The following is a 19,472-nucleotide window of genomic DNA, read 5'->3' as shown; positions in this document are numbered from 1 at the left end:
TTATAAAACACAAAATTATACATTTAAAACATTCAATTATTTTAAAGCTGAAATACCAAATGACAGCAAAAATTTCCTAAAATACTTACTATTCCTTCCTTATTTAAAGCCACACGGGTATTTTTTCATTAATTTCACACACACACACACACACAAAAAAAAAAAAAAAAAAAAAAAAAAAAAAAACTGTTAATTATTCAAGGTACGTTTCCCAATGAATGGCTTACGCAGGGGTCTTGCAGCAAATATCTCTATTTTGCCCAAGATTCGAATTACTGCAGTAAAAAGGAGAACAATTTCGAAGTATTGAGAAATAACAATGGAAAAAAATATACTTACCTCAATTTTGTTTTTTCCAGTCAGCTTTTTACTTTAGTATCTGAGCTCGAAAGTAAAAGAAAAAAAGAAGACTGTTTCTGGAAGAAATACATAGTAAACCATAAAGCACTACATTGTATTATAGAAAACGCCCATTTGAAACGTTCTGCATTAATAACTTCCGAGAAAAGCAGACGATAGATAAACCGTTACTAGAATGTGATTAAAATTATCTCGGCTTTCGTTTTCCGGCGCATGCTCAAAAGAATGCTTTGAAGTGAAAGAACCTTTGAACTCTTCAGAAGGAAAGGCGAAAGAACACAGATGCACTCGGTGGTTATTTACACTTCAGGTATCCATCCTATCTCGGTTAATAATATTTTCGATTAATTCAGCGCGATGATTCATTTTATTTTAGTTAATTTCTGCTTTGATATTTTGATTCGGCTAATAGTTATTTTAATTTTTTTAGTTTTTAACTTCAGTTAACTTTCGAGCCTAACTTCTTTAATTATTCGATAACTTGGAAGTTTAAAATATCCCTATTTATACAAGCTGAGTTATCTTTATTTTGAAAGCATTGGAAGAGTATAATACTTTGTTTTTGGACAATTTAAAATGTTTCATCATAACTATTGGTGAAACTCCATATTTTGCATCATGAAACTCAATGCGACGTTTATCAAAGGAAAAACTTCGGCTTACGAACTTTATTCTTTCACAAAGTCCGTTCGTCTACCGAAATGTTCGTAAACTGACATCGATGCGAAAGACTGCGATAGTGTCGTCAACTTGGCCAACTGAATGGCACAATGTGCCATTTAGCGATCAGTCTCGGTTTTGTTTGTCTGGTGATAGTGACTGGTTAAGAGTCGGGAGGCGTCTGGGAGATATAGCCAATCCGATTACTATTGCAGAACGTCACAGCTCACCAGCGCCGCATAATGCCACTCTTATTATGCATCAGAGGTACACTGACTCCACGACCGTACGTTGATACACTGCAGTAGTTGGTTGTGATTCCTCGTTAGGTTTTTTTAATTTCGATTTTTGGAAGTTGCTAGCTTTAAGACTCATGAGATCAATGTAATATACTCATCATAATATTTTGAGCCATTTATATCGACCGCTAACTCTTCAACATCATAATTTAATAAAGCATCAACCCTATTTTGCTGCCAAGGCTTTGTTAACGAGAGATAAGCAAAGAAAAATATTAAAATGATTTTTGCAGAGAGTTCTTAGTTTTAATTATTTTGCATGGGGTTATCTCAAAATACCTTTGAAAATCATTCGCTGCCAACTTGAGTGTTGGGAACTCGAGACACCGTTCGTCATCCGTGGCGTTCTTTGTTCAGAAAACTTATTCCTGAAACGAATTGTTTGTGAAGTGAGGCGTTGGTGATCTGAGTTTCTGCTGTAATTTTGTTTTCCTAAAATCTTTCTTTTAAACTTTAATCGCTAAATCACTCTGCCTTTTTGGATTAAGGATTTTAAATAATTAAACTTGTCAACTCAAAATAACTGTTTATTTTCATGAACTGCACCTTCAGAGTGTTCCCAGAATTGCTTTTCAACATTCGTGTTTACCAATAAATGGGTCTAGCTTTCTCTTCCAGTTGATTTTTTAAATCTTTTTCATCTTCTTCTTTACCATCAATTGCGTCTCCTTTTCATGCATTATTTTTCTTACAGCTGTAAGGTACTTCATGTAAATTAACCAATTATTATGATTTAAACCTTAACCATAACTTCTTCTTTACATAGTCCTCATCAGAATGCAAATTAGTTGTTTGTGTTTTTAAGCTGAGGGCTGGCAGCCTCGTCTTAGTGTTACTGTTTCCAGCTCTGCCCGATTTTAGCCATCTTGCAAGCCGACGTTTGAATACGCTGCATTAACGATCTTGGGCCAGCTTGTAAGGATCCTAGTTTTACTAACGTTTATTTTATTTTAAATCTTTACTATCACTTCTTATTTTCTACTTCCGGCTAGAATTAAAAGCTTTTAACTTGTTTTTGCAAATTTGTCTTGCTAACGCCAAAAGTACTTAAGTTGTGGCTTTTTGCCAAGCAAGAGAGAGGAAGGAGTTATTAGATGCAGGCCGCTTGCCATGGTAGTTTTACTCGTTTGCTGGTTGCCTTCAAGGCCAGAGGTTTAATCCTCTTGATAATTTTAAACGTATCGTAGTTTTAGCAGCTCTCTGTACTACATACGGCTTTTTGTTAATTAACGGCCAATCTTAAAGTAGGCACTTGTATATTAATCCAAAGTTAGTTTAGTTAGAGTTTTAGTTAATATTTTTATATTCTTACGTTCAGACCACAAGTGGTCTCTGTATTCCGAAGTCCGGAAATCTCTGTAAAGATAGAAAAAAAAGGGTTTCGTATACCCTTCCTGTGTGTATTGTCTACTTCACAATTTATTGAACATAGCTTTAGTAAGCTCCCTGTTTCGAGTCAGGACAGTTCATGTTTCCAAGGCAAGTAAAGAGGAATACCAGTCCTGATAAGCTAAGTGCTTTACTTTATGTGGAGTCTCAGCTAAGTAACCAGCCTTTGATATTTAATTTTCTCGCATGTTAATTTAAATACTTCTAGCTTCTAGATACAGAAGCACCCTACACACTCTTTAAATTCTAAAATTAACATGAATGTGCCATTTTCAATCGCTCTAGCTCTCGGTAATGAGGTAACAAAAAAATAATTCTTGCCATAGTTCAGTTGAATATATAAATTAATCGTACCTTAATCTTTTATTTCACAACATGATTTTGATAATGTTGCACACACTGTATAACGATAAACATCATTACCTCAGAACACACATAGCCCGTGCCCCCCCCCCAAAAAAAAAGTAAGAGCAGTCTGACGCGTCGAAGGGAACAATTCAATCACATGGGACATCTCTCTAATATTTACAACTGTTTACTTTTAAGTTATTATTCCTGTTCAAAAAGGTTCCACGGGGAAATATTACAGTTAATACTTAGCTGAAGGTGTAATCACTTACCAATGTTTTCTTTGTTTTGAAATAAAACATTTTATGATGAAGAGCATTTTTAGTTTAGTTTTAGATATCTGGTATTCGCACACTGTAATTAGTATTTTTTACGAAAAGAAATACATCTTTTGTTTCTAATTCGTAAATCATAATGATTTTGTTCAACGTAATTTCTACTTTACAAGAAGCTTGATTGTAGCTCGGCTTTAATTTCCGGGGCTGGACAGGATATGACTTTTATCTATCTGCATTTTATTTATAAACTGAAAACAGTTTCGAGAGGGCTGCAGCATCTTCAGCTTCCCCCCCCCAACATACGGCCAAGACCAGGAGGACATAAAATGCTTAATTTCACACAAATAGAACTCTTCACCCGTAGTGTTTATTTACCTTACTGAGAGAAACTTTATAATTCTAAATACATGCCTAGCCTAAAATACGCGCCTATTATCAATAAAGCCTTTCCGAATATTATTCATAATGTAAAATGTTTAAACAGCATCATGAAAATTTTGTAATAATTAAGTTTCTGTAACGACCTTTTACTTTATTCGTAAGGTGAAACTTATTTTTTAATAAATTATCATAAATTACAAATAAATTGAAATTTCTGCATAACCCTTTCAGGGGCGCTATGTTATGATTTTTTAAAAGTTATGAAAAAGTAAGCATAATGACATGCAATGGTCCTATAGACAACATAAATGAGCTTAAAAATTTTTTTTTCGTCCCCGTTTCCGGACCAGTTTCGCCTTGAAACCAGCGCCCGTCTAGAGCATTTAAGACTAAACATTTGCTTATTTATCTTTACTTTGCTGAAAAGTATCTGAACGTAACCCAAATTGCAGATTATACTAGTAAATTACTGAACAACTAATGAAGTAAGTAATATTTGCATAAACACGCATTTTTAATTATAAACAAAAAATTTAAAACAGGAAACAAAAAAGTATGAGACAAAAAGTAACTAATAATGCACTAAATTACTTGCATAAAACTATGAAATATTTTTAAAAATTATACTTAAAACTAAGAAAATTATATGTAAAAATAAAATAAATTAAGATGCATACAATTATTTTACTATGAACTAGAAGCATGAGAAAAGCGACCGCTAAGAGAAGCATAATAAAAACGCAAATGTGAGTGTTTCTCAGTGTGATTTGTGTGTCTGTAAAAAATAAGAAATGTTTTCCCTCTCTCAGAAGCTCCATAAATCCTCATCTTTGAAGTCACTCAAATGAGATATTGTGCAACTGTTTACAGCAGTGATCCGAAAGCAAGAAACACAACTGCAAAAAAATCTCGCGACTGCGTCATCTGATCCTTTCTTCGATGTTCCAGAGGGGCAGTGGTTTCATACTGAAACCGCAATGAAAACATTCAAAATTAAAAGGGTTCCATTACCTTTTTTTTTTGTGAACTAAGGACATTTCATTACTCACTGATGCCTGCTTATAAAATATATTGTGGAAAAATTAAAAATTTTTGGTTTTTTTGTTTTTCAAATGGGTTAAAAAGAGTAGTGTGCAAAAGAAGCTATTTTTGAATGATTCGTATCAATTAATGGATGCCCAGAAAGGTTTGCTGCTGCTATCTGTTATCAGTTTTAAGAAGTAATTTAATTTCAGCAGCGGTTTTGAGAAAAAAAAAAAAATTCTAAATTAAAAAAAATGTTGAAAATGCTGTTTCAAGGCGAAACCACCGCCCCTGAAAGGAAACCTTTGCATATATGAAAGTTTGAGGATTTTCAGATTTCTAACTTAACTTTAGCTATCTTCTTACACTCAATTTGTGTCGACGCTGTAAGGTACATCCTGATTTTATTACAGTTATTTTAAGTTTATTTCTTACCAGAATGAGTTTTTAGAATCGCGTTAAATGCAAATGACAAATAGAAAGTTAAATTTCCACTGACTTCGAAAGAGTTAGGATTCCTGAATAGCGCGCGTTTACCTTTTGGCTATGTCTCCCTAACTGTTACTACTCTCGGCTGTATTGCATGCCTTTTGATAGCTTCGCTGGCTAATTTACACTCATGTCCAAAAATTAAGAATAATGCAAAATCAGGCAAAGGAAGAGTTAGAAGCAAAACAAATTTCACTTATTTGTAAAGCTTATTTATTAAACAAAAGGTAAAGAGCAAAAAATATATGTCTGATATTATTAAAAAAATTAACGATTTTTTCTCCCTGGAGCAAATTACAAAATAAAAAATAAAAAAAAAAACCTATTTTCAAAAAAACAATATTACATGGTTGGTATGATTGTTAATACATTGTATGTCTCCCAGACGATGCAATACAGTCCGTACAACGCCTAGGCATGCTGAGTATCAAATTATCGATCTGATTTTGGGGGATATTACACCACTCAAAAGGCAATGCTCTCCGAAGTTCCGGTAGACATGTAGGAGGAGGTTGACGGGCTGCAACTCGTCGGGCAAGCATGTCCGTCCCACACGTGCTCTACTGGATTCAAGTCCGGTGAGAATGCTGGCCAATCCATACGGGTGATATCCTCCGATTGAAGGCATTCGCTTACAATGTTTGCATGGTGAGAACGGGCGTTGTCATCCATAAACACAAATTGCGCGCCCATGGCGCCCCGAAACAAACGTACGTGTTGTTCCAGAATGATGTCCCGATAGATTTGGCTTGCCATGGTTCCAATTTGAACATGCAGGTCAGTTCTGGAACCCAGAATAATTCCACACCAAACGAGCACTCCTGCACCACCGTAACGGTGTCGTTCAATGATGTTTTCTTGGTGGTAACGGGTACCTGGAGCTCTCCATATGAAAGTCCGGCGAGAATCAGATTGCAAGCTAAACCTGGACTCGTCAGAAAACATCACACAAGCCCACTGTGGCGGTGTCCACAATGCATGCTCTCTACTCCAGGCTAACCGCAGGCGACAGTGAGTTGCAGTAAGTGGAACGCATCTGTTAGGTCTACGAGCATATAGACCAATCTGCCCTAAGCAGTCTGCCCTGACAGTGTACACGGTCTGCCTTGAAATTGTCGTACCAGTGGCTGAAGAGAGCTGACGTAACAGGTCTGAGGCTGTGCTCTGCCTGTTTCATTTGGCAGTAACTGCCAAATACCGGTCCTCATTCGGCGTTGTAACTCTGAGGCAACCTGTGCTGTAACGTCTACTCACAGTACCATCATCTTGGAATCGTTGTTAAAGCCTGGAGAGGACACTCTGGGCAATTTCAAGTTCGTCTGATACTTCCAGTTGGGTACGCCCACTTTCCAGACGGCCGATAATTCAACCACGTAAAAAATCATCCAAATGCGTCCTTTGTGTCATAACTATTCGGTTATTGCACTGAAATGCTTATAAAGCGCCTGCGAACAATTTTACTTCTTTGCCTGTATTCCTTATATATCACTCTCTTACACTCTCGTCATTGTGACGTACCATCGGTGCCGTCTGGTTACTTCCGGAAATTTGCATATGATTCTTGAAGATGTGTGTAGTGATTTTACAGGTGATATATTTATTTTAGAGTTCGATCTCCGCGTGACTCCAAATTATCCTTAATTTATGGACATGAGTGTAATATTACGGGCCAACTAGGTTAGATTTGTGTTAGTTTCGGCTAAATCTCTTTGGTTAGTCATTAATTAGTTCTTATTTCTTACGTTTTAAGTTAAGCCCTGCCCGAGTGGAGGCTTTTCTTTACGCCTTGTGAAGGGGGTCAACTGTACATCTTTATTTGAAGCAAATAAAGGGTAATTAACCTTTCTTGAGCTTACGTTTCTGTTCTTGGTCTTAAGCGATTATTCACTTAATAGTTCACTAAGTTCTTCAACACTTAAACTTAGTAGAATAAAAGGGAGGAACCCTACATCACAAACGGTAAAAGTAGTAGTATAAGGTATTTCTCCCTCCAGAACCAGAACGCGCTGCATAATACTCAATAAAAAACAATTATTTGAACAAAAGTGGAGAAATGTCGTCACAATAGAGGAATTTTGAGTATATTTAAATGACCGCAATAAAAAGAGATCCTTTTATTATCATCAAAGAGAAGAAACAATTCACGGAACATGGTTCGAAGAATCTAGAGAGGTGGTGGTGTGGTGTATTTAATTATGGCAAAGCACACTATGGATATCTGCCTAAGGGGAGGGATGCCTTCGTGGAGGACTTTCTACGGGAAACTGGTTCGTATACACGTTACACATGGGGGAAAACCACGAAAACGCCCATGCAGCCAGCCCGTTCGCGGGATTCGAACCTCGGACCGAACTACCAGTGTTCAGCGACTTTACCGCTCGGCCGCTGGTGGGAGAAGAATCTAGAGAGAGTTTTATTGATTGTGGCTGGTTATATAACGAAGAATAAAAATTAAATAGATTGCAAACAACTGTTAAGGTCAACTCCAAATATTATAAGGAACGTATTTTATACCCAGTTTTCAAATATGAAATATCTTCTCTTTACCCACAGTGTCATCAATCAGTAGAACTGCACAACAAATAAAAATCTACAGTTAATTTTCTGGAAAAAATGGAACAAGAAATGTTGCCATACACTTCTCTCATATCCCTACTAAATCTTCTGATGTTGTCATAGACAGATTTTTTCGCTTTTGAACTTTTAAAAAGCGGATTGTGAAAACAACCTCCTTGGAGTATAATCCAGACCCACAACCCTTCTTAATTTTCCCCATTCAGAAGGAACAGGATAAAATACCTTTTTCGGCTACTAAAAAAAGCTGGAAAGATTAGTTAAGAATAAGAGTTATCAAATGGAACATTTAAAACACAAAAATGTTTGGTAAAATAAATGCAACGAATATCGACTAAAAATTGTGTGAACAGCCTTCATATTTGAGCTTAAAATACAAAAGCGATGGAATTAAAATGGGTCACTCATAACAATTTGGTTAATCTTTGGATTATGGTAACTTGGCGATTTTTTGGCGACCAACCCTGCTACAGCAACCTGCTAGTTTCTGTTTGGACGCCATTTTGTTTTCACGAAGTTCTAGGGTTTATATTTATTTTAACTAACATTTACTTTAAGTTTAAACTATCTTTCCTGTCAAGCCTTACTTTTCCCTGGAACTGCCAATGCCAGAATATGTAAATTTTAGTAGAACGCGCAAGGATTCAAATTATCAGCGGAAGTATTCTGATTTAAATAGAAGGAAACGAGTTCGGTGTGATTTTCTTACTGCACGAGCGCGGAGGTAGTTAGCGAGAATTGAAGAACCCTGCGTTTCGGCCTATGTGCTTGGCGGGAAGTAGTGGTAATCGTTCCAGTGAGCTTCAAGTCTGCTGAATTAGCAGCGGTATTGTAAAACGCGGTGAGTTAGTTATTTTAGAGAGCCTCGTAGTTAGAATCTTGTCTTTACTTTCTTTTCAGGTTTTTATTTTTATTTGACTGCCGAGTTGGCACCGTCTGTCAGCGTCAAGAGCACGCAATTGTAATTTATTACGTTGAATAAAAAGGGACTTAAACCCTTCACAAGATTCTATCTTTTATACAGTTTCCACAGTCACCCCTTGGTTGCGTGCAAGTTAGAGGCGCGCAACGTTATATTGGCGCCCGAACAATTATCGAACTGAAATGGCCGAAAATTGGATGGAAGCCGCTGGACAACACCAAGAAATGACAACTCAGTTAGAAGGATTTGGATACCTGGTCCAGACTTTGAGAGCATCAATCAAGCCAAACGTCCATTTCGACGGAAAAAATTCGGTGGCGGTATTTTTCGAAGGTCTAGAAAACCACTTTCAGCTCTACCCTGTGCCTGAAAGACAAAAAGTTGCCATCGCCACATCAGCACTAAGAGGACAAGCCGCGCTATGGTGGAAAAATTTTTATTAGGGGAATTTGCAAGCCAGACATATACATTTGAAAATTTCAAAAAATCGTTAGTAAAGGCCTTCCCCATAGTGAAAGATCGCGCACGGCTGGAAGCCGAACTATATAGTTTCTACCAACGGGATACAGCAGAATTGACCAACTATATAGTTTCTACCAACGGGATACAGCAGAATTATTCTACGAAAAATCAAGCTAACGGATATGCTGTATGGAAAGAAACCCGATGCGGAGATTATTGAAATAATATTACCAAGATTGTTAACCGCTGTTCAAGACTACTTTGAAATTAGAAACCCAAGCACATTGCAGGAACTTTTCGAATTGGCGGTGAAGTTTCAAAATCGCAGAATAGCGGAAAAAGCGAGAGGGGAAACATATTCTCAAAGTACCCGAAGAAAGGAGGAAACCAGAAATGGAAATCGCTCTTATGGGGGAAAGAACTATCAAGCTAACGCATCGAAACTCGAAGGTCAAGGCCCAAAAAGAAAATTTGAAAATAAACATCCGCGTACCCAGAAGACACAGATTGAAAGGAAAGCTTTAAACGAGTAGAGGGGCCTGTGAAAGGGAGGGTCCAGACCCCGGAAGTTTTAAAAAAACCCTCAAATAGACATTTAAACACGGTCATCGTAAAAAACTCACAGCTGCCAATTATACAAGTCCTGGTTCTGGTTGGCGATGTACCAGTAGAAGCCCTCATCGATACAGGAGCAGAAGGAAATTTTATGAGTGAAAATTTCTTCAAAAAGAATTTTTATAGGATACGATTGTTTAAAACCAGAAATACGGAAATTATAGCGGCGCAAGGAAAAACATGTCACTGCAGCGGGAAATTATCATTAAACTTACAGGTAAAAGAGGAAAATCTCAAAGTATTAATTTTTGTGGTGAAAGATCTACAACACTCTCTTATTTTAGGTATGGACTTTTTAAGGGCCGCGAGGGCCAAATTAAATTTTCAAGATAGTTCCGTGGTGTTGGAGATGGACCAGAGGGTGGTGGAACCTGTGGAGACACCTCAATTGGACCTTAGCCATCTGAATGACCATGAAAGTAAAGCAATACAGCAAGTGGTGAGTAATTTTTCTCATTTGTTTTCAGAAAAACCAGGAAACTGCCAAATCGTAACTCACAAGATTCAATTAAATGCCGAAAAATCTTGTAGGACTAAACCGTATCGTTATGATAAACAAAAAGACCTAATCATCGAAGAACATATTCAGGAGATGTTAAAGAATAAAATAATAACGCCCATAAATAGTGAGTACGCGAGTCCAGTCGTACTATGTAGGAAAAAGAACGAGTTTCCTCCTTCGGATAAAAGGGCTTGGAGGTTTGCTATCGATTACAGAAAACTAAATAGTATTACTAAATTTCCAGTTTACCCTTTGCCGATTATAGACGAGATCATTAGACAGATCAAATCGACAAGATATATGTCTACTTTGGACTTAACGTCTGGCTACTATCAAATAGCTATGAGACCCGAAGATATACATAAAACCGCGTTTATAACAAAATCGGGCACTTATGCACTTTTACGCATGCCCTTTGGGTTGTGTGGGGCCAAATCAACATTCCAGAGAGCTATGGACATTGTTCTAAAGCCTGTCCTAGGAAAATCAACTTTAATTTATCTAGATGATATAATTATAACGAGTAGTACGTTGGAACAACACATTAATGACCTCGAACAAGTTTTTAAATTATTAAAAGAGGCCGGTCTTACAATTAACGCCTCAAAATGCAAGTTCGCAACTAAAGAACTTAAATATCTCGGTTATAAAATTTCGCAAAAGGGTATAGAAACGCAAGATTCAAAAATAAAAGCTATTAAGAATTTCCCACCGCCCAACACCGCCAAGAAACTTTCATCCTTCCTTGGGTTATGTTCTTACTATTGATCCTTCATAAAAGATTTCGCTAATATTGTTGAACCACTCTTAGTAATCAAAAGAAAAAAGGGTAAGTTTACGTGGACAGCGGAAGCTAACACAGCTTTTGAAAGATTAAAAGAAGCGCATATTAATGCCCCTGTTTTAAAATTCCCGGAGGGGGACGAAAACCTGGAAATTGCAGCAGATGCGTCAGACTATGCGGTGGGCGCGGTTCTTATGCAAAATAACCATCCGCTGGCATTTTTTAGTAAAACGTTGAATCAGACACAAAGGAATTATACAGCTACAGAAAGAGAAACATTAGCCGTATTAATTAATGGCTGTACACAAATTTCGAGTTTATTTCGGCAAATCGCCAGTAACAGTATTTCGGATCATGCGGCTGTTGGTAGACTTTACTCGGGAAAAAACCTAACGCCCAGGTTAATAAGATGGGCTTTAAAACTCCAAGAATATAATATCACAATAAAATATAAACCGGGTAAGGAAAACAATGTAGCTGACGCACTTTCTCGTATAAAACTGGACGATGAAGGAAATGAACTTAAATGCGCTGTGTTGACTTCAAAAATTTTAGATTCTAGAGATACGGTTATTACTGAACTGAAAGCTGATCCTGAATTTGGGAATATCTATGCTTATTTGAAAGACCCCGAAAGCTTTGAGCATACAGATATCGATGCGGTAAGAAATAGAGCAAAAAACTATGAAATAATAGATAATTTATTATTCTATACGAAAACAACAAACGAAAATCTTGAGTATAAACCAAGTCATCCCAGCCTCGCTTCGATTAAGCATTTTGAAGGAGTTGCACGAATAAAAAACAGCGGGCCACCTCGGGGTCAGAAAGATTATAAAAAGGGTACGCGAGGCGGTATATTTCCCGCAATTATACAAAATAGTAACGGCGTATGTCAGGTCCTGCAATCAATGTCAGTTAATAAATGATATTAATTACAGCCCGGCCGGGTACTTAAATAGCATTCGCGCTACATTTCCGAATGAAATTTTAGGCATAGATCTCCTTGGTCCCTTCCCCCAGAGCGAGTTAAATAAAAATCGTTTTCTTTTAGTAATAGTAGATCATTTTTCAAAATGGATAGAAATTGTTCCACTTAAACGCGCGTCAGCCAAAACAGTCGCAGATGCATTCTTACACAGATACATTTTAAAATACGGTGCACCGATAAAAGTCATTAGCGATAACGGAAAACAATTCATTAGTCAAATATTTGAAAACATATGCAATGGACTTGGCATACGCCATATCAAAATGGTTCCGTATAGACCACAGGCTAACATAGCAGAAAGAGTTAATAAACACATAGTAAAAATAATTCGCAGTTACGTGAGCACACATCACAAGCGCTGGGATGCCTACATAAATGAATTAGCTTATGCTTTAAGAACGGCACATCATGATACTACGGGAAAAACTCCAGCAGAATTATTCTTAGGCCGAAAATTAATTACGCCTTTAGATAAATTATTCTTTGTGCAACAAAGAGAGCAGGAGTTTAAACAAAAAGATGTGCAAAAGCTAATTGATCAGGCACTTAAAACCTCGGATAGACAGAAATAGACAGAAAATATATTACGATAGAAAACGCCGTGAAGCAGATTTTAAAGTTGGGGATAAAGTATTGAAGCGGAAATTTTCTTTATCAAGTGCCCCAGACAATTTTATGGCAAAGCTAGCTCCAAAGTTTGAAGGCCCCTATGTAATTCAGGAAATCAAAGGAGTAGTCTTATATCTTAAGAACGAGAGAGGGGAAATCTGTAAAGCAAGTCCCGACCAGGTGAAAAAATACTATAATCCAAATGATTTTGAAATCCTTAAAAGTTTCTTGCAGGACTCAAGTCTAAACGAAGTAGAAGATCCAGAGACTACAACAACTAATCCACCACCCAAGAAACAGAGAACTGAAGAGAGACCTAGCACTTCTACAACCCGGACGTCGGTATCAAAAAGAAAAAATAATTTTCAAACTCCAGCGTTTAAGAAAAACAAAAATACAGATGCACCGGGTAAAGAAACCGTGGTAAAGAGAAAAACACCACCTACAAAGGATAGCAGGAGAAATTACACATCAAGGAAAACGCGCACACGGCCACAGAGTCAGGTGCCAGCAAGGCCGCCGTTCCGGAAACTGAAACGCCAACAGGAGGCACAAAAATACGAGGAACAGAAGAAATTCAAGAAGGACTCCAGACCGGAGGACGTCAAGACCAGCCGTCCCAGGGAGAAACGGAAAGGACAACCAGACGATTACTCCGCCAAGAGGCCAGCATGTAGAGGACGCAAAAGAAAAAGCAACGTGGACGACACTCGGAGATCAGTAAGGAGAAGATTAACATCCATGAAACCTCTAACTTGGGACCAATTCTGCCAAAAACGAATGACGGAGTTTCAAGCATCGAAAACTCAAAGATAAGTTAAAACCTTCTATAATTTTTTTTTTTTTTCTCTTTTGTTCCGAAATGTTATGCATAAGTACGAAGTTCTATGTTTTGACGAAAGTCAATATGTCTCGGTTGAGACTTAGTTTTGTTTTACTTTATTTAGCTAAGGCAAAAGTATTATTTTCTTTAAGTGTAAAAGCTAAAAACAAGCATTTTCTGTTGGTCGAAAGACTAATTCTGTTATGTTAAAGCCAAAATTTGGCCGAAGATAAAAATAACTTCGTATTCTTGTATTAATAAGAATTTTACTTTCAGTGCCGCCAGCTTGGCGAAGAATGAGTAAAGTAAAAATTTATTTTCTCTTATTCATTTTATGGTAAATTGTAAAAAGCATATGTATTAAAATTTTGTAAATGTACGTAAATACTTGAAGGTTATGTAAAAGTAGAATTTAGTCTAGAAGCATAAAATTGTAGATGCTAAAAGTGAATGCTTAAAAGCAATGAAGTCAAAATTTAAGTATTAAACTGTAAAGTCATGCTTTAGAGCGAAAGCCTGCATGTTTAAAGATGAATGAGGGGGAAGTTAGAATGAATGTGTTTTGTAGGGTTCTCCACCTACATTTGAATTTTTAAGAATATTAAAGTAGCTCATTGAGTTGTAGAATGTCGAGTAAGGTGTGTCTATTTGGTCCTTAAATTCTAACAAATCATGGTGGTTAGGGGAAGTGTTGTAAGACTAAAACACGAATATTCCCGTTTGACACCACACACGGTGGAGAGCCAGGGTAAAGTTAAATTAATGCTTGAAAAATTGAATGAATGTGAAGTAAGCAATAACTAAGAAAAACGAATCGTTTAAAAACAAAAATTTATTGTGTCAAGAAAGTGTAAATTATAATGTATGTAGAAAGATACTGATACTTATTCCTTCCAGATGCTGGAAGGAAAGACCAAGATTGATTGATGAAGTCCAGGAAAAGTTGCTGTAAGAAGAAAGCTTTGTAACGATCAACAGAATTTTAGTATACAAATGGTTACATAAGATATTTTTTTGGTGTAAACGAGGTTCTCGCCAGTTAGTTCAGAATTAGAGAAACTTACAACAGGTCGTTTGTAGGACCTGCTTCCAAGTTTTCCAAATTCTGGCAGCGGCAAATGTAGGGTTTATATTTATTTTAACTAACATTTATTTTAAGTTTAAACTATCTTTCCTGTCAAGCCTTACTTTCCCCTGGAACTGCCAATGCCAGAATATGTAAATTTTAGTAGAACGCGCAAGGATTCAAATTATCAGCGGAAGTATTCTGATTTAAATAGAAGGAAACGAGTTCGGTGTGATTTTCTTACTGCACGAGCGCGGAGGTAGTTAGCGAGAATTGAAGAACCCCGCGTTTCGGCCTATGTGCTTGGCGGGAAGTAGTGGTAATCGTTCCAGTGAGCTTCAAGTCTGCTGAATTAGCAGCTGTATTGTAAAACGCGGTGAGTTAGTTATTTTAGAGAGCCTCGTAGTTAGAATCTTGTCTTTACTTTCTTTTCAGGTTTTTATTTTTATTTGACTTCCGAGTTGGCACCGTCTGTAAGCGTCAAGAGCACGCAATTGTAATTTATTACGTTGAATAAAAAGGGACTTAAACCCTTCACAAGATTCTATCTTTTATACAGTTTCCACAGTCACCCCTTGGTTGCGTGCAAGTTAGAGGCGCGGAACGTTATAAAGTAAAGGCATGTTTTTTTTTTAACTCAACATTTTTTTTCCAACAATCTGCTAGCCGAATTACGCTTATGCTAGAACTTTTATGGAAGAAAAGTGCTTAATCATGACGAAGATTAGGTGCGAAATTGGGAGAAAGTGCTGAATCGCAAAGTGCTTGCCGCGTTTTTAAGAATTGCACATACACGGTATCCATGTACACGTCGACCTATTTTCACTTAAAAAAAAAAACATTCCACAATTGCACAAAAATGGCACTGCGCACACTCTTGACTTACAGTTTACATGGATAAACTGCTTAAGTCCTAGCTAGTAACCTTTATCGCCTTACCAAAATGTCGCCAAACTACCTGTTAGCATATTCCAAAGATTAGCTAACTAAGTGCATCATTTTAAAAACTGAATAAAAATGATTCGTTAACATATTTTTAGTTCAAAGGGGCAATTTTTTCTGAAGGACTATTAATTTCGTTTTGGCATTTCGCGTCGAAAACTTTAAAAGGCTGTATTATTTTTCAAATCATTGCCACCATATAGTATCGCCCTGTGTTATATTTAAAGAAATTAAATAATGAAGAATCTGCAGAAATGTATGCATGTTTCTCGTACTGTGATAAAACTACGGTACCTAAAGCCATCAAAATTTGAATAACGTAATCTTCCATACAATATGGGCATGTGGAAGACTTAATTTGAATTTGAAACTTGTTTTATTATCGATTTCAGATTTTGTAACGCTTCAACGAATTTTTGATTAAAAAACAACGATTTCAAAGCGAGCAGTGGCAACACTATACGGAAAAAAAAAAAAAAAAAAAAAAAACATTTTTATCTGCAGCGTGCGAGACTCTGTATCGAAAATTCGAAAGATATGCTCAGTTTAAAATTAATTTACGATACTGCTGTTGAACTGAATTTTATAGTTTGAGTACCCAGATCATGATATTTAATAAATAAAAGTAACACACAAAACGCCCCTTTGGACGTAATTTAAAATCTGAAAGCTTCCTTTTTTTTTTTTTTTTTTTTTTTTTTTCCCGTTAAATCGATGCTCGATTCCATGCATTAGTTTTTCAAGTTATTTATCACATTAATGTAGTCCATACGCATTTAAAATTATTAACGCATTTATTTAACTGTAGCTTTTGCCGAAGAGTTATAGACAAAACACGTCTCCGAATGAGGAACTCCCGTTTCTACGCGTCGATTTTTCCCACGTGATCAGGCTGCCAGTGTCTGGCGAAATTTGAAAGGGGAATTCCCGTATTGGATTTTAACTTTGCGCTCTAAAAATACAAGCCTAAGAACGTTTTGCATAAAAATTTAAGTAGCATATTTTCATAGCAGTAATTCAATACGTAAATTGTAAAGAGTTTTAAAAGTTAAAAAAAAAAAAAAAAAGTGTTTAAAATATTAGCCAAGTTGTAACGAAATGGGTTCCAGAAATTTTCTACTCATGAAAACCTTCGCGTCTGCATTTTGCTAAAGAAGAACTTATAATAGCTTATATTTGCATCATATTTAAAATAAGGGTAAAATCCTAGTATACGGTGTAGCCTTGGCGCGATTTTGAAAATTATCGCCAAACACAAAAAATACCCAAAGAACGACTATGTATATACTATACACTATATACTATCACAATATACATAATATATACTATACCCAGTAAACACTATACACTATATACTATCACAATATGCGTAATATATACTATACCCAGTAACTATATATATATATATGCTATACACTATATACTATCACAATATACATAATATATACTATACCCAGTAACTATGTATATACTATACTCAGTAACTATATATACTGTACCCAGTATAACTATATATATTCTTTGAATGTCCCGTTTTTATAGTTCGGTCCGAGGTTCGAATCCCACGAACGGGCTGGCTGCATGGGTGTTTTCGTGTTTTTCCCCATGTGTAACGTGTATACGAGCCGGTTTCCCTTAGAAAGTTCTCCACGAAGGCATTCCTCCCATTAGGCAGATAGCCCTCTAGGCTTTGCCGTAATTAAATAACCTAACCTAACCTACCTCCCGTTTTTACTGCTCAAATATACGCGATAAAATCCTAGTATACGGTGCAGCCTTGACGCGATTTTGAAAATTATCGCCAACACCAAAGATGACACAAAGAAGGTCTATGTACATACTACACACTATATACGTATAGTATATACACTATATATATATTATATACTATGTATAACTATATATATTCTTTGAATGGCCCGTTTAAAACTCATCGTATATGTCCCGTTTTTACTGCTCATCATAAAGTAGTCAAATCCCGTGTGCACCGGATACTAGGATTAAATCGTATAGGCTCCTGAAAAACTACTAAAAACGTTACCAAAATATAATTAATTATATGTAGGAAATTATCATTTTGGTTTAAAACTTCCGAGCACCCAGACGACGCTAAACAATATTTTTTTAAGATACAAATATGAAGGAAGGTAAGGTAGAGGATGGTAGAATAAATATGTGTAGTTCTTCGTACACATCTTTTCATGTTTTCTAATATTCAATTTAAAGTTATATTAATTTTTAATCAAAATTACAAGAAGTGATACTACTCATGGCCTTTCGAGGTATCCCATCGTACTAAAAAAAAAAAAAAAAAAAAAAAAAAAAAAACTGAAATGTTTCAGATTTTAAATTACGTCCAAAGGGACGTTTTTTAACATTTTGTGTGTTACCTTTCTTTATTAAATATCATGTTCCTCGCACTTAAACCATAAGATCCAGTGCAACAGCAATATCGCAAAATAGTTTTAAAACGAGCCTATCTTTAGAATTTCCGATACAGAGACTCACGCGCTGGAGATAAAAATGTTTTTTCTGCACAACGTTGCCATTGCTCGCTTTGAAATCCTTGAGTTTGTTAATCAAAAATTCGTCAAAGTTTTAAAAAATAGGAAATCGATCATAAAACAAATTTCAAATTTCAAATTTGGTCTTCCACATGCTCATATTCGTTGGAGGATTACGTTATTCAAAATTCAATGACTCTATGTACCGTTATTTCATGACAATGTGAGAAATATACATACATTTACGCAGATTTTCACTATTTAATTTCTTCAAATATAATGCAGGACTCTAACATTTTATGGCAACAGTTTGAAAAGTGAACCGACATTTATCCGTCCGACGCAAAGTGCCAAAACGAAACTAATAGTCCTTCGGGATTCAAATCCCTTTGGACTAAAAAAAAAAAATATTTTGCGAAAGGTATAAAAATGAAGAAAAGATAATAAATAAAACTAATCATTTCAAATTATATAAAAAGAAATATTTAAAAAACAAGCAGTGCCTTAATTAACATACAGATACAAATTTATGTAAACATATAACATAAAAATTTATTTAAATTTGAACAAACGAAAATCGCTCTTTGTGTATTAGTTTAGTTAGAAAATATGAAAGCTCAAAATTCGTAATTTTCTTAAATACTCGGTAAAATCCTAACATACGGTATGGCTAACATAATAACTTACTCAGTATTAATATGACAACAAAAATTACAAAACTTACGAGACACATAAGTGTATCCAGTTTCTTCAAAAATTTCCCTTTCCACTTTTTTAAAGACATTATCACATTGCAACTAAACAAGCTACTCGAAAATTAAAGCAATCTTTCCCATAAACACTAAAATAGATTTTAACAAAAAAACATGAACGTTAAATGTGCCCTCGGCAGTAAAAAAGTTTTAAGTGAGAGAAAAAAAATGCAATAATTATTGGATGGGAGCTCCGTAAAGAAACTTCGCGTTAGCAACTAAATGTTCCAACGAGCAAAAAAGTATCTCTGGCTACGACGTTAAAAAGTGGCGTGTCATACTTTATTAATTCAGTTTCGTTTTCGATTTGCGCATGCTCAGATTTCAAGCTGTCAATAACTCTCGGTTTAAATATCCTCGCTTTCGAAGAAAACTAAATTTAGCTCGAAGCATTGTTTTTCATCTCGATCTCTGTTTCGAAGAAAAACTGTGCATCTAAATTCGCTATCAACTCGATTATAAATCCGGGTTGTAACATATTTGAGATTGCTCAATTTTGTTTCTTAAAATGTCGAGAAGATCTAAAAAAAAATCAGGTTGGCTTTCAGAATTATAAGAATTAGTATACTTCAATGGCTTTTGAACGAAAGTCTCAAATTATTCTTAAAAAAATCTGATGTGTACACCACACATCTTGCACGGAATATTAAATTATACGCATTTTTTCTTGCATTTCATTTAAACTTATTGGATTGAATT

At 35.8% G+C, this 19,472-nt stretch overlaps 1 protein-coding gene across 2 annotated transcripts in view; it reads right to left on the bottom strand.

Moving 5' to 3' along the window:
- The window catches only part of LOC118197496 (uncharacterized), a 54,251-nt gene extending 35,262 nt beyond the window's left edge, over positions 1 to 18,989 (bottom strand). Inside the window, exon 1 of one of the 2 annotated variants that reach the window (XM_035369008.2) lies at positions 18,746 to 18,989. In XM_035369008.2, the coding sequence (XP_035224899.2) occupies positions 18,746 to 18,805 (60 nt within the window). In that variant the 5' untranslated portion in view covers positions 18,806 to 18,989. Of the gene's footprint in view, positions 1 to 339; positions 498 to 18,745 lie in introns of those variants that run through there. The other variant, XM_035369009.2, reaches the window with a different exon arrangement.
- Positions 18,990 to 19,472: the final 483 nt, after the last annotated feature.

This window comes from Stegodyphus dumicola, chromosome 1 (assembly GCF_044657685.1).
Source record: "Stegodyphus dumicola isolate Sdum_Otavi_A_Nest chromosome 1, ASM4465768v1".
Taxonomy (NCBI): domain Eukaryota; kingdom Metazoa; phylum Arthropoda; class Arachnida; order Araneae; family Eresidae; genus Stegodyphus; species Stegodyphus dumicola.
Note: the sequence above shows the minus strand (reverse complement) of the source record. Positions and strands in the feature narration are given on the sequence as shown.